This window comes from Xenopus tropicalis, chromosome 4 (assembly GCF_000004195.4).
Source record: "Xenopus tropicalis strain Nigerian chromosome 4, UCB_Xtro_10.0, whole genome shotgun sequence".
Taxonomy (NCBI): Eukaryota; Metazoa; Chordata; class Amphibia; order Anura; family Pipidae; genus Xenopus; species Xenopus tropicalis.
Window position 1 is genome coordinate 64,101,527 of NC_030680.2, and position 16,199 is coordinate 64,117,725.

Consider the following 16,199-nt stretch of genomic DNA (forward strand, 5'->3'; position numbering starts at 1 on the left):
GCATCCAATTTCCCTATGCAAAATGGCATAATAAACCATAATACACATTAACAACATCAGTGGGTCAGCAGTGGAAATGATCTTCAACACACAACAGAAACACCTTTTTACTGGCAGGGACAATATAACAATGTAAGATAAAGGATGACACTTAGGGGCCGATTTACTAACCCACGAACGGGTCGAAATGAGTCCGATTGCGTTTTTTCGTAATGATCGGTATTTTGCGATTTTTTCGTATTTTTTGCGATTTTTTCGGCTTCTTTACGAATTTTTCGTTACCAATACAATTTTTGAGTAAAAACGCGAGTTTTTCGTAGCCATTACGAAAGTTGCGTAAAATCTGGCGATTTTTCGTAGCGTTAAAACTTGCGCAAAAAGTTGCGCTTTTTTCGTAGCGTTAAAACTTACGCGAAACTTTGCACCTTTTAAGTTTTAACGCTACGAAAAAGGCGCAACTTTTCGCGTAAGTTTTAACGCTACGAAAAAAGCGCAACTTTTTACGCAACTTTCGTAATGGCTACGAAAAACTTTTTTACGCAAAAATCGTATTGGTAACGAAAAATTCGTAAAGAAGCCGAAAAAATCGCAACAAATACGAAAAAGTCGCAAAATGTTCGTTTTCAAGTCGGAACTTTTCCAATTCGGGTCGGATTCGTGGGTTAGTAAATCAGCCCCTAAGGGGCACATTTACTAACCCACGAACGGGCCGAATGCGTCCGATTGCGTTTTTTTCGTAATGATCGGTATTTTGCGATTTTTTCGTATTTTTGCGTTTTTTTCGGCGTCTTTACGATTTTTGCGCAAAAACGCGAGTTTTTCGTAGCCATTACGAAAGTTGCGCAAAGTCGCGATTTTTTCATAGCGTTAAAACTTGCGCGCAAAGTCGCGCCTTTTAAGTTTTAACGCTACAAAAAAATCGCGACTTTGTGCAACTTTCGTAATGGCTACGAAAAACTCGCGTTTTTTCGCAAAAATCGTAAAGACGCCGAAAAAATCGCAAAAAAAACGAAAAAGTCGCAAAATGTTAGTTTCCAATCGGAATTTTTCCAATTCGGATTCGAAATCGTGTCTTAGTAAATCAGCCCCTTAGTTTCACTTTGTGAACACATCAAACAGTATTTCTAACACTGCTGTCTACTCTCACCTGTTGCTCATGCACTAGAAACCTTTGAAAATCATGCAGGTGGACAGCTGACCCATCTGGGCGGTCAACATTTCTATAACAAAAAACACCCAATTAGAAGTGGCAATAGAGACATATAAAAGCATACAAGGCATTTCTTTTAACATGTGGCGTCATTTGCTTACAGCTGTATTTGCACACAGCCTAAATAAATGTCACAGACATTTGTCAGAAGGCAATGGAGATGACAATGACAAGTGTATCTCTTTATACATGTTTTTATGTAAATAAATTTAGGCCCCCATGTGAGAACCAGTTAGTTACAAGTTAAGGCTTTATAATGATGATGATTTTTTTTTTTTATCTTTCTTGCATTTTCTTCTGCCCCAACCCACTAAAACTGCTGCTAGCTAAGGAGCTTAAAATTTTAACTATCATAAAAAAAAATGTAATATAAGACATATCACATGGCAAAAAACGTATATATCAATATATATACGTAATAATTCTTTACTATTTCTGACATAATAAAGTTACTCTTCACTTTAACCCTTTTAGTGTGAATCTACAATTCTAAGTTCTATGGTATTTGCAGGTAGTGCTAATGTAGGAATAGTTGCTCCTTTGCATGTCATTGTTTACATTAGAATGATTTTGGGTGTGCAACCATTTGTCATGCCACTTTGGCTTCCATGGTAAGCAGAAAAAATTACATGGAAACTCTGACAAAAGTAGATACATATAAACTGCAAATCAAATCATGTAGAAGTTCCCTTTTTCCTGGAAATGCCACATTTGAAGATATTCACTAGAAATCAATTCCAAATAGTGCACCCTCAATGCCAAAGAGGAAGGTGAAGCAGCAAACCTTACCCCAAAATAAACACTGAAGAATCCTTCCGAAATTCATCCAGTATCTGAGGGGAGAAGAGAACTTACATTGAAAAGAAAGTTATGGAGCTTGTGTTTAAGACCAGTAATCATAAATAACACCAGTAATTGCTGTTAAAGGTTTAACCTTATAACATGTTAAAAACAAAACAAGAAAACAAGTAAAAACCCAAAATACTCCTTTTGAATATAGGTAATAACTGAAATATTCCCCTTGCAAACTGGTAATAAGCCACAGAATATAGAGAAAATAACGAAGCATCCACAATACTCAGGAGAGCATGAAATGCAATATGAACTTACCATCTTCTGCTGTTCAAACATGAGCTTTTTGTAGAATACGTGAAAATGTTCAAAACTAATATCATCCCTTTGAATGCCAATCTCCTGTGGAAAAATAAGATTTTTTTTTTATAACCACAATTCATCTAAAATAAAACAAAATAGTTAAGTACATTTCACATTTACCGTTAACTTGTCCTTCAGCACTCTCATGCTATTAGCTTTGAAGTTGGCCTGTGAAAGAATGGTCTTCAGTTCCCGGAAGCTAATACTTAAAACAGAGGAAAACCAAATGATGATTCGAAATAGATTTGAAATATGCCTTGTAATTCATAAAATCATATGCTATAGATAAAAAGAACACCTGTTCTGGCAACATGGAGATCAGAGTTAATATACCGTTTGATCTTTTTTTATGTTTTGGCCATATTTACACATGTGATATCTTAGAAAAGTGAGCCTTCTTTTTAAACATGTACATATTAAATAATGTATTAGAACCTACAATTTGCACACTCAGCAGGATGCATAGAATTAAAGGACTGAAATCAGATTAGATGGATCCCAAAGTACCCAGAAATCTAAATACAGTCAAATCCAGATTCAGAAGCTATTTCATGCTTAGGAACAGCGCCGAAGACTGGTGTGTGCCGTAAAAATGCAGTGAGAAAAACTGTACACCAATTAAGTAGAAATTGATTCAATGTTACCAATCAGTCCCAAAACTGATGTCAAGCTTAGTAAAAAAAAAAAAAAAAAGAACTGCATCTATGCAACTGATTTATGTTTACAGCCATGACCTCTTTAAAGCAGGTTTATATAGCAATTCGCTAATTAACTAATCTCAAACTGAAAAACCTTTTTGTGATATTATTTTAAAGTGCAATGAAATGCAAAATCGTTCTTGATGTAACATAGTTGTAGTATATATATATTTATATCTGTTGATGGATCAGCCTACCAGTTGTTAATTTAATTTTCAGTTCAGTTTCTTAACCCCCTTATTTATTATATATAAACAAAAGCAGTCAATATCCTTTAAATTATACTGTGTTGCTGTGTGTTAAAAACCATGCTTAGTGATGTAATTTGTGTCACTAAAATTTGTGTATTCTAAACCATAAATGTACCCCCCACTGGCGGCTGATAGAAATCTGATCCAAGAACCAGCTGCACTTATCAATTGAGGTGGGTTTGCTTTACTTCAGAAACTATTTACCCCAAGATTTTATGCAAGGAGTCATAACTACTTACAAAATATGCTTAGTGTTTGGTTGCATATATCTCAACATACACATACATGTGTTGCCCTAGAGAAACAACCCTTCTAGTGAAGTCAGGGACAAAGGACTCTGTGAATGAGGCTTTTGTCAATTACAGGTTAATTATTTTTATAGCACTTTCTAGGAAAGTGAGATAGATACTAAGGGCAACCTGTGTTCCAACAAGGATTGATAGCCAGGAATATCTCTACCCTAGGCTCAGCTTGCCTAAGTAAAGGGACCGCAGTACTGATGAGAGATTCAGGCCTAGTCTTCTCCCTGATTCATGTCTGCTGTGTGGGATCTGGATAACATGAGGCATTAAAACCCCAGAAGGGGAACCTTATACTTCCATAAGCTGTCTCCACATGGTGTCACATTGTGCTGTCTCTGTCTTATGACCGTCCTGATATTTACCATCAATTGCTGCTTTTTTGCCTCATCTGTCAGTGAGTATTTACCCTGAGGATTGTCTTGGACAATAAAACCAGTTCTGTTTGTTTGCTGCAAGAACCTTTTGGCATTGTTTATTTAATTTTTGGCACACAGCCTATGTGAGCTGTACTCCCACTACAACTCCCCCTTTATTCCTTCCACATAGCAAAGGCCCATCCTAGTGTGTTAGAGAGTCCAATGTAACCAATGCTCTATCTCTTGTCTGTGGACATTCAAAGTAATGCTTAATATTTGGCTTGATATACTTTACCAACCAGTGCACAATGCATTACATATGAACTGGAATGTTTTCATGATACAGGACAAGCATAGTAAAAATGTATAATGCTGCATATATATACATATTACACAAGGTCATATGTGAAAATGATGTGAAAAATCAAAGCAGTTAGTAGCATGCATTTAAATTATTAATTGCTGATTAACTATGCATAACCAACTATCAAAACCTAACATCTCATAACCAGCTTTAAAAACTCTAACTGTGCATTATATTTCAATCAAAACAGAGAAAATATAGAATAATTAATATAAAATATATATATACAATAATATAAGAAAGCAGGTTAAAAGGAGTAATAATTGCAGAAAAAAACAGAAGTACTATTGGATAAATGGAATCTCTACCCAAAACCTATTTTTTTTACACAATAAAATATAATTCTACAGAACTTTCCAATATAGCATATTTTTATGAACATATAATTCATTTATAAACTTTTGGGTCACAAAGCACACGTAAATATCTCTCGTTAAAAATTGATGCAATCATTGCCCTATGTGTGTATTTTTTTTTTTAATAATAAAATACAATTCTACACAACTTTTCAATGTAAAATACATTAATTAAAAGATCAAAGATCAAAAAGAACAAATACTGTGTTAAGTTGCATTAATTGTTGCAAATAACATTAAAATCAAGAAACCGTTTTAAATGAATTTATAAATTTTTTGGTCATGCAGCACAAAAGTTGCATGCCATCACTGCTATACTGTATGTGCGTGTTTTTTTTAACATCAAGCACAACCAAGGCTAATGGGTTAATTAATTAATTAAACAACCAAAGTAAAACAGATTTGATATATTCAAAGTACGTGGATCATTTACCTCTCAAGCACCAGCAGGCAATAAAACCAGTAAATGTACTGTAGGTTTGGGAATATCGCAATTACCTATCAGTGAGCAGACTTACAGAATATATCACTTGTACATTATACAGTTAACATGATAGAAATCATTAGCCCTGTGATGGATTTCCTTGAAAAACAGAATACAATAATTAAAAGCTCAAAATTCTAAGAATAATCATTTAGCTCCTGGCATAGCTCATAACAAAAGGCCTATCCTGTATTTCCTTTGAAAGGATGGCTGCCATAAAGGTCAGAACAAAGATATAGGCTTTATTTCAAATCTCTACTGGTTGCACTTCTAAAACAATTAAATATAACAGGGTGGAAGTAATACTGTTATCCCTTAATGACTCCCTATAGGCAAATATTTCTCTTAACTTCCCTAAGTTTGCACTGTTTAGGGCAGTGAGGCTCATTTGCTAATAACTCAATAAGCAAGACTGGCCTGAAAATTTATATTGAAATATTTGCACACACACACATGGGCGGATTTTCAATAAGGCTAGGGGAGGCTAAGCCTCCCCAAACTTGCTTTGGCACCTTAAAAAAAACTAAAAAAAAAACCTGGCTCTGTTTCTGCACTGTCCTCCGGTTCTGCTCTAAACAGTTGTGCTCTGATTGGATCTTTCTTGGATTCTCCAATCAGAGCACAGCTTTCTTGACAGACAGTAAAAATTGACCAATCAAGGCACAGATGCAGACGGCTTAGGAGATATTATAAACTGAAGGCAGTGCAGAAATGAAGACTGAAAAGAAGAATCTGCAGCTGTAACTTTACCTGAGAACCAACTTTGAACTTTTGCTGCAGATTTCATCCCACAGGCACTATACTGTATATGTTCTAAAGGCTGAATCACTAGCTGAAATTAAATTGTTTTTTGTCACCTGACATCTATAATATCCCTATCCCCTATCCTAACTCATGGATGGTTGACTCTTTCCCCCTGAAAAAGCTCATTGTGCTTTTATATATTTGTTGTTTTTTGCACTTTCTATTTTTTTTTTTTTTTTTACTTTTGTCATTGTTTTGTTAATTTCTAGTTAGTTACAGTGGAGCCAATGTATCAGTGCCAGTGTTATAGTGCCAGGGCCTGAATAGCTGCCATCTATACCCACTGCTTCTCATTGCATATAATGTGCTGGTTTTGTAAATACAGACTGCATCTCACTGCATATAATTATTATTATTAACATTTATTTATAAAGCGCCAGCATATTCCGCAGCGCTGTACAAGTGGGTTTCATACATTGGACATACAGAGTAACATATAAAGCAATCAATAACCCATACAAGAGGTGAAGAGAGCCCTGCCCAAAAAAGCTTACAATCTACAAGGACAAAGGGTTGAGACACAAGGTGTGGGAATGGGCATGACCAGAGTTGTGAGAGGTGGGGCACAGGGTATTGCTTTTAGCAGCACACCGAGGTTATGTTAAACTAGATTAGGGTAATGTGCCTGGGATGTCAGTACCCACTGCTTTTCTCTCTATAAAACTAACTTAACACATCTAACGGGAAGGTTCACTTTTAAGTTAACTTTTAGTAAGTTATAGAATGGCCTATTCCCAGCATCTTTGCAATTGGTCTTCCTAAGTAATGTTTTTATCATTTTTGAATAATTTGCCTTTCTCTTCTGCCTCTTTCCAGCTTTCAAATGAGGGTCACTGACCACAGCAGCCAAAAAGTTGCTCTGTGAGGCTACAGTTTTATTTTTCCATGCAGGCCCCTTAACTATTCATATTCCCATCTCTTGTTTAAACCACTACCTGGTTGCCAGGGTAAATAAGACCCTAGCAACCAGATAGCTGCTGAACTACCAAGTGGAGAGCTGTTGAACAAAAAGCTAAATAACTGAAAAACCATTAAAAATAAAAGAGGACCAATTGCAAATTGTCTCAGAATTTCAATGTCTACATCATATTAAAAGTTAATTTAAAGGTGAACTACCCCTTTAAGCTAACTAATCACAAACACAAATGTATGGAGAACCCCTCACAGGAGTGCACGTATAAATAGTTTTACATCCTAATCATTTTAGGGTGAAAAAAGCACTCCCACCCACACCCGCAGTATCCCTGGGAGTCAGTGGGAACCACAAGAGGTAGTTGGGAGGTTAATTATTTATGCCAGCAGCGAATCCACTAAGTCTCACATTAGCTGTAGGTCAGTCTGTGTACAGCCCATCTTTAGCCCCCCAAACAAAAATATCACCCTCCGCCTATGCACACACATATCAGAAGGCCATAACAGGAGTGTGTAAATTCTTTGCTCAAAGACATTAGTTATCAGGCCAACAGGCCAAAACAATCCAATGTTATCAGCTTTTCTTTTGTCGCATTTGCATCTGTCTCTTCAGTATGCATTTATTGTGAGACAGTCAGCATAGGAATAGTAGAACCTTGAAACATACATTATCAGTTATATTGCTTGATATTCCCAGAATTTTCTTTATCTGACCTTAACAAGAAACAGTCACAACAACATGTCAAGTTTGAAATAAAGACTCCATACATACTATCAACTTTCCAAACAGATTGTGCTTAGTGTTAATTTATGCAGAACTGATCACTTGTCCCTCTTATCCATTTTCAATAGACGTCTAGAGTATAAAATGTGTCACTGTATGTATCCTAGTATATAAAGAATATATAGAAGACATCTGGTGTGTTTTCTACAAATAAATATATACTTTTTTCTTGAAGTTGAAAAAAATAAAGACTTACCTGTTCTTTCTAGTCTGATCCACAGAGTATATCTGTTTTCTCAGCCAACTGTGGGCAAACACACAATACTGATATGACAGCAAGAGAAAATTTTTACTATTTTTATGACTTACAAGAAAGCTAAGGGACTCTTAAAATTAAATGGCAGTGAACTTCTCTCTTAAATCATTTTTCAGTGAGTTGAAATAACAGATAATATTTAAATAATAATAACAATCATAATAATAATTAATTATTATATATAATAATATTAATAATAATAGAAACTGCAACTTTTTGGAATTGTTACACATAAACCATCATCAAAAATGCAAACTTTCGAGGCAAAAGAAGGCTCTTTAAGGAAAGGGGCATCTGCCATTGACTTCTAAATGATCTTGGCAAGTTTTAGCTGGTGAATTATTGGATTCGGATTTTTAGCCTTTCGGTCGCATAGGCAATTTTTTTTTTCTTCTAAAAATTCTGAATCGGAAAAAAAAATCTGACCATTAGTAATGGCCCCCTCAGTGTAGCACTTATAAACAGAAATATCCCTGTTTAAGCAAGGTCAGTACTACAGGGTGGAGCTCACGTATCATATGTGGCAATATTTTGTAGGTATTTATATCCCTGCTTACTTTCTTCCATATCCTCTGCTTTACTGTTTGTAACAAACATCAGCATTTTCAACCTATCTCATAAGCATGCTGTTTTATATCCCAGAAAGAATAGACAGTTTTTTTTTTATTTGAAGGGAGTAAAATGTCTTACAGACAAAGGGAATAAAGAATGAGAAAATATTACATACAGTAGATAGGGAAAAAATGAAAAGCCAGTAGGGAAAAATGGATAAAGTTACAAATAGTCTAATAAGAGTAAAGGACAAGAAAGAAGAGAGAAACAAAAATAAAGAAAAAGTGCATTCAGCAGAAAAATGGAATGACTAGGGATGGTGTGGTAAAAATTTTCTTACGTGTCTTTATATTTATATTTTTTTACTGAAGAGGTTAAAAGTACAAAGGAATTACATTTTGTTCTAGTGTTCTATGCCCACCACCTAGTCGCAGTAATACTTTTCAGCATGTAACATTTTTAGGGCAGTTTAATACACAAGTGCATCAAAAGAAAGTATGAACTCTAAAGTGCTTTTGAGTATTTTTTACACTAAAGAGAACTTGAGCTTCTGATTCAATTCTGCTTAAAGGAGAAGGAAAGCAAAAAAACGAAATACATATTTTTTGTTAGGGCATCAGCCCCTGTCTTGAATCGCTACATTACCAAATTAGCCTCTGCTACTGGATCGGCGCACTGTGCCTGAGAAGATTCTGCCGTCTGCTGTCTTTGGCGCCGACATTTTCAAATGCGGTGACGTCACTTCCCCCTTCGGCCGCTTCTACTGCGCATGCGCCGCTTGGTGAACCCTGTGACGTAGCTGGCGCGCTGGCGCGCTGATCTGTCAAGGAGCCGAGTGAGTTTTTGGGCAGAAAGGTTTTAAGAGCTTTACTTCCTGGGACTGTGGCTGTGGGATGCCTGCTGGATGTGGGACTGTGGCTGTGGGATGCCTGCTGGATGTGGGACTGTGGCTGTGGGATGGCTGGGGATGTGGAACTGTGGCTGTGGGATAGTGGGACTGTGGGATGGCTGGGGATGTGGAACTGTGGCTGTGGGATAGTGGGGCTGTGGGATGGCTGGGGATGTGGAACTGTGGCTGTGGGATAGTGGGATAGCTGGGGATGTGGAACTGTGGTTGTGGGATAGTGGGACTGTGGGATGGCTGGGGATGTGGAACTGTGGTTGTGGGATAGTGGGGCTGTGGGATGGCTGGGGATGTGGAACTGTGGTTGTGGGATAGTGGGACTGTGGGATGGCTGGGGATGTGGAACTGTGGCTGTGGGATAGTGGGATAGTGGGGCTGTGGGATGGCTGGGGATGTGGAACTGTGGCTGTGGGATAGTGGGATAGTGGGACTGTGGGATGGCTGGGGATGTGGAACTGTGGCTGTGGGATAGTGGGATAGTGGGGCTGTGGGATGGCTGGGGATGTGGAACTGTGGTTGTGGGATAGTGGGACTGTGGGATGGCTGGGGATGTGGAACTGTGGTTGTGGGATAGTGGGACTGTGGGATGGCTGGGGATGTGGAACTGTGGCTGTGGGATAGTGGGACTGTGGGATGGCTGGGGATGTGGAACTGTGGCTGTGGGATAGTGGGACGGCTGGGGATGTGGAACTGTGGCTGTGGGATAGTGGGACTGTGGGATGGCTGCTGGATGTGGGATAGTGGAACTGTGGCTGTGGGATGACTGGGGATGTAGGAATGTGGCTGTGGGATGGCTGGTGAATGTGGGATAGTGGGACTATGGCTAGGGATGTGGGACCGTGGGTGTGGGATAGCAGGTATAGTAGGGAGAGATGGTGCCTATAGTAGCAGTGGGGGGATAATAGCCTCTGGGAAGGGACTGGGGCTGTGGGATAGCAGGTATAGTAGGGAGAGATGGCGCCTATAGTAGCAGTGGGGGATAATAGCCTCTGGGAAGGGACTGGGGCTGTGGGATAGCAGGTATAGTAGGGAGAGATGGTGCCTATAGTAGCAGTGGGGGGATAATAGCCTCTGGGAAGGGACTGGGGCTGTGGGATAGCAGGTATAGTAGGGAGAGATGGTGCCTATAGTAGCAGTGGGGGGATAATAGCCTCTGGGAAGGGACTGGGGCTGTGGGATAGCAGGTATAGTAGGGAGAGATGGTGCCTATAGTAGCAGTGGGGGGATAATAGCCTCTGGGAAGGGACTGGGGCTGTGGGATAGCAGGTATAGTAGGGAGAGATGGTGCCTATAGTAGCAGTGGGATAATAGCCTCTGGGAAGGGACTGGGGCTGTGGGATAGCAGGTCTGTAATGCAGTTTCAAGTTGGCACAGGAAAGTCTTTCTGCTCTATCCAACTCGATTTCAGCACAGCAAATGCAGCCAGAGGCACCGTGCAGGACTAGAAAAAACACAGGAGCATTCCGATTGGACAGTAGAGTGAAGTGGGCGGGGCTAAGGGGGGTCAAGCATTTCTTCAGAGACTGCAGATCTTGAAAGGAAAAAAAAAAAAACGGAGCTCTCTGCTGTGCACTGAGCATGTCTGTGTCCTGGACAATCTGTGTTCAGTGAGACAGGAAGCTGCACAGGCTTAGAGCAGGTACTGCATTTACTGACAAGACTTTTCCATGTCAGAGCCAGATTAAGCAACAGCACGGTGAGTTCAGGAAATATGTTAAGGACTGTGTTAAGGCTAAGTTATTGAGCTCATGTTGTTTTTAGACTTTCCTTGTCCTTTAAATACTATGACTTTCTAATTAATTTTTATAAGAATACATCATTACCACTATGAGAAGTGATTAGTTTCTATGGATATCTGGGGTTTTTTTTAGCAAACTTTGCTGCTGTTATTGCAGCCCCCCAAGTTCTTTCTTTTCTTTCTGTCTCTTCCTTTTCATTCTCTCTCTTGTTTTTGGTTATAATTACCTTTCAATTATTGCTGGTGTTGAGGCAGAAGCAACTTCTTCAAGTAAGATAGTTAAACCACATTTCCATTTTTCAGCATCGTCAACTGAATCGGCTGAAACGACAATGATGGTACAGATCATGAAGTTTTAAAACATTCACATATATACACTGACTGTAACCCTGAAACCCAAAGTATGAGAGTAGGTGAGTTATTTCTGGCCAACCCTGTCAGCATCCCTCTCCCGTCCTTAGTGTGTTAGACTAGGTGGCATGTATCAAGCAGTAGTGGCCTGTGTGGTCGAGCTGAGTGAGCTGAGTAAGTTCCAGTGGAGTTAAGTTCATGGGAATCAAGGTCAAAACTGCCTTCCTGGGTTTCCAAATTAAGACATTTTTTTAACACAAAAAAATCATGTTTTATTTTAAAAAAAAAAACAGGAATTGTGGGGAAAAACACAATCATTAGTAATCTAACCTTTATTGTTAACTTGCCATGTGGTAGGGGTGTTAGATGGCTGAATCTTTACACTGCCTTGCAGGGGCGTACCGAAGTGCTGCCGGGCCACCAAGGACCTTGGTAGAGGCCCCAGGTGCACCTGCCCACTCGCATTTGCATGCCTGCAGCTTTCCCAAGTAGGGGCACACATGCTCTCAGAAGAAAAGTACCTATAGAGGAATATAATCATGCAGTCTGGCCACCCCTGTCCCCCGGGGTCTGCTTCCTCTATAGTTACACCACTGCTGCCCTGGTAATATACAGTACTGAATCCTGCACCTGGACAATGCAAAATATACACCATGGAATCCAAATCAGCCCACAATTTATTTAAGTTCTAGCCTAATTGCAGCAAGCTTTAAGACAAGGAAATTCTAATTCATCAAGTCACCATTTTGTCAGTTCCTCTTCAGTAAGAGTAACACCCTCGGCTGGCACATGTGCACTATAGTAAAGTTAAAACAATTATATTTATCAACAATTGTTAGAAAGCATCACTGGTAAATTAAGCCAAGGAATTGTCTCTATGCATTTTGACAAATATGCCTCATTGAGTCATATTACTGGTCAAAACAAATTTCTGTTTATGTACAATGAACACACATATTAGTTGCTTTACAGGAGAATTAAAGGGATAGTTTACCTTAAAATTACCTTCTACTATGATACAGAGATATTCCAAATTATTGGGTATTTGAGTAATTATTCTGTTATTAATAACTATTGTTAATATTGGAACTTTGGCCAAACAGGCCTACTATTGTGCCACCCTACTACAGATCACTTTTGTGCAGAGCTCTTGATATTGCTGTCCTATTCCTAAAGAAAAGTAAGGTATGCTATGGGGCTGCTTTCAGAAGGCTCATGTCAAACACAAGTAAAATTATTGTGGTTTGAGAACTAAATTGTTAATGTCCAGAAATGGCCCAAACACAATGCAATAAAGCTGAGAATTTCTGGCACCATTCAACAAAAATCATGCCACTAACCTGAACAACATGGAGATAATGTACATGCAATAATAGGCCAAAATAACCCCTGAACAGTGTGCAAAGCTGGTATCCATTTACCCCAAAACAACTGCAGCTTTTAACTGCATCCAAGCTGGTTGTGTCAAGGACTAAATACTTACAGAACCAACAAAGTTCTGCTTTTTGTTTAATTAAAAGAAAACTATACCCCAGACAATGTAGGTCTCCATTTAAATATATGGTATACATTAGCTCATATGTAAAAAAAAAAAAACCCTGCTTCATCAAAATGAACCATTTTCATAAAAAAAATATGTAGTAGTATGTGCTACTAGGTAATCCTAAAAAATGTTTTAAAGGAGACCTGTCATCCTAAGAAATGATTCCAACTACTTTACTATCATGTTAAGTGAGCAAAATAAACTTTACTTATAGTCTATACATTATTTACACTTTGTTTCCCTCAGTCTTGGAATCCAGAATTACAGCACACAGACAGGTGCCATTTTGTGGCACACTGTTATTAAGGGAAGGTTTGTATCACCCCAAAATCATGTGTATGTCCAGATTGGGAGACCTGATGCCAATGCACAGGATACACAATTATAGACTGTGAAGAGGGAGGGGAAAGTGAGGACTGAAGTGACGTGCCGGAAGTGTTGAATGGAAAGTAAAAGTAATTGACTGTCCGGCCTTTATGTCTAAGGCAGGCAATATAAGATTGACAGCTTACATTTTGAATACATTTATAACAGGAATAGATGTTTTAATAATAGAAAAAAAAAAGGAATTTGTTTTTCACATTTAATTTGCAAAGGACTTTATAATACAGCTTTTTAGGTGTGGGTGACAGGCCCCCTTTTAAGTGCTAAGGGCCGCCCCCTGGGATCTTATAATTTGCGGTACATACAAACAGACCAAGGGCACACATTATTTCTGGTCATGTGATCACTGTCCATCACAAAATGGTGGCTATAGGTAAGAGATGTAAAAGGGCAATATTTACTGATATAGATAGAAGTCCAATTAAAAAAAAGGGGTCTACTGACCAAAAAATTTAGATACTTATGAAAGAGGGTCAGAACACCAATATATAAAAATAGTGCTAATTTATTTCACTGCATTACACAATGTTATCAATTATAAAGGTTCTGTTGGTTAAGTATTCATAAGTATTCATTTTGTGGGTATAATTTTCTTTTAACTTGTATTAGAATATGCATATTTTGCACATTCAAAGAATAAATTATGCATAAATAAAAAGGTTACAATCCCAGCTAAATCTGTTTAAATAAAGGTTTCAAAACAGAAAACTCTAAGGTAGGTGAATGATTCTGCAAGGCACTGTGTGAGTATTTGTCAAAATACAGTGCAAGATTTATAAATTTGTGATTTTCAAACTTCAATGTTAGGCAAAATAACATATAACATTTTTTTTGTACGCTTGCATACAAACCAAGTTATGTGTTTTTGTGCCTAATACAGTCTGTCTGTATGAAAAATTGTATTTGGTGATGGGGACAACACATTTTTCCTCCAAACCATCTGTTATTAGAAAAATAGACTTTAGAATATCTAGGCCCAGCATATAAAGGAGCATAGCATTATGGTTTGCAGTCAGTTTTTCATACTTGAGCATTCAGCAAAATGACTTCTTAAAGCACTTCCTAGGTAGTAAGATCAAAGATTTCAAACCACCAAATTTGGGGAGAAAAGTTCATTTGAAGGAAAGTGGGTCTTGGATATGACACACCATGGAATGTAAAAAAGTATCAGTATTGAAATATAAATTAAATAGAGGTTGAATGCAAACATGGTAGCCATACTCTATATTACCTGCTAAACTCAAAGTATTCAGAACAAATTGGTTCCCATAAAAAATAGTGAAGCAAACGTCTTCTTTACAACGGTCACATTTTCCACGTTGAAAATCCTTTGAATTTTTCCCTGGACGAATTTCCTTTATTTCCATTAGGTCCACTGAAAAACAATAAAATTAATCTAACATAAGAAATCTAAGATATTACCATTTTAGCTAAACTGAGCATGCACTGGAATCCGCTTAATGTGCACAAAGGAAATTACAAAAATGAAAAAAAATGATTATAGTTTACTAACTGGTTATTATTTGGTTATTTTAAAAAAGGACATTGCAACTATATATAAATTACCTCACATCCATCTGTTAGTGACAGAAAATGCCATGCTGAAAATTACATGTTCATTGAAAAACACATATACCCCATTAAGAAACGGTGCACAGTTTCATCTTATTTTACAAAAAGTCAAGTACAACATTTGGGCCTTTTTGCAGATAAAGCATTATTTGTCTGCCTCTGCTTACTGTGATGATTTAAAATGGAATACCATTGTATAAACATCATGCATAAACCTCATTTTTATGCAAAGGAAACCCACTACCTAATTTGCATTTTCATGCAAAAAGGGTCATTCAATTTTTTTCTTGGGCAAGAGTGCACCTAAGTGCTGATCTAAGTATTCGAGTTATAGGAATGCTGCACTCTGCTCTTCATGCTGGAATAGGCCAGAGTATATTGACTGTCTGAATAAGCAAGTTAAGAGAAAGTGGGGGTGAGAGGGGAGTCACCTACATGCATCTCCAAGCCTGCCCATCTTGGGTACAGAACTGATGGTGCTCCTGTTAGCAGAAAACTGTACCGGCCTGGGGTTCGTCTGTGCAAGCACCATGGAGCAATCCTCTTTCTGCATCTTCTTTCTTTACGCGGGTGACCATGCACAATAGAGTGAAAAGTAAATCTACAGAAAAGCCATCTTTTTTACTACTAGAAATGTGTAGGCCTCAGTGGATTAGTGGATTGGTGAAAGGAGGAATCCTGGGATGGTGCAGTTTTCTGCTAATAGGAACCCCAGCCAGGGTATCAGGTAAGTGATTTTAATCACCTGGGGGTGCCTAATACTTGGCACCCCAAAGTGATTTACATTTTCCTTTAAGGGGCAATCTACAGGTGCTGTGAAATGAAGTGCAGAGTTCTGTGGTAACTCTACAATAGGAGAAGACAATGTGCAAAGTGGAAAAAATGGCTGCATTGTGCTGTTTTTCTGCAATTTGCACACTGCCAAGGAGGTTGTAAATTAGGAATGCACTGAATCCATGGTCCTGCGGAACTGAATCAGAATCCTTAAAATCATGTGACTCTTTGTCACATAAACAAGGAATTTTAAAATTTTCCGCCGTACACTGCACATGGCCGAATCCCAAAATAGTGGATTCAGTGCATCCCTATTGTAAAAGAATCCTAAAATCTTAACCACTGGCCTTTTACAGCCAGGGCAGTTGCTGATCAGATCCCAAATATAGACCAGATTCATTCTTAATCGGACTCATCAGTGTAGTGTAGGGTCCTATGATCAGTATATG

The 16,199-nt window shown here is 38.2% G+C and overlaps 1 protein-coding gene across 4 annotated transcripts in view; it reads right to left on the reverse strand.

Moving 5' to 3' along the window:
* The window catches only part of plcg2 (phospholipase C gamma 2), an 81,491-nt gene that overhangs the window by 47,363 nt on the left and 17,929 nt on the right, over positions 1–16,199 (reverse strand). For all 4 annotated transcript variants that reach the window (XM_002934948.5, XM_018093520.2, XM_018093522.2 and 1 more), the window contains exons 3-9: positions 14,636–14,779; positions 11,354–11,447; positions 7,873–7,920; positions 2,486–2,570; positions 2,321–2,404; positions 2,000–2,043; positions 1,148–1,220 (exon numbers count right to left, since the gene is read on the reverse strand). In XM_002934948.5, the coding sequence (XP_002934994.2) occupies positions 1,148–1,220; positions 2,000–2,043; positions 2,321–2,404; positions 2,486–2,570; positions 7,873–7,920; positions 11,354–11,447; positions 14,636–14,779 (572 nt within the window). The remainder of the gene's footprint in view (positions 1–1,147; positions 1,221–1,999; positions 2,044–2,320; positions 2,405–2,485; positions 2,571–7,872; positions 7,921–11,353; positions 11,448–14,635; positions 14,780–16,199) is intronic.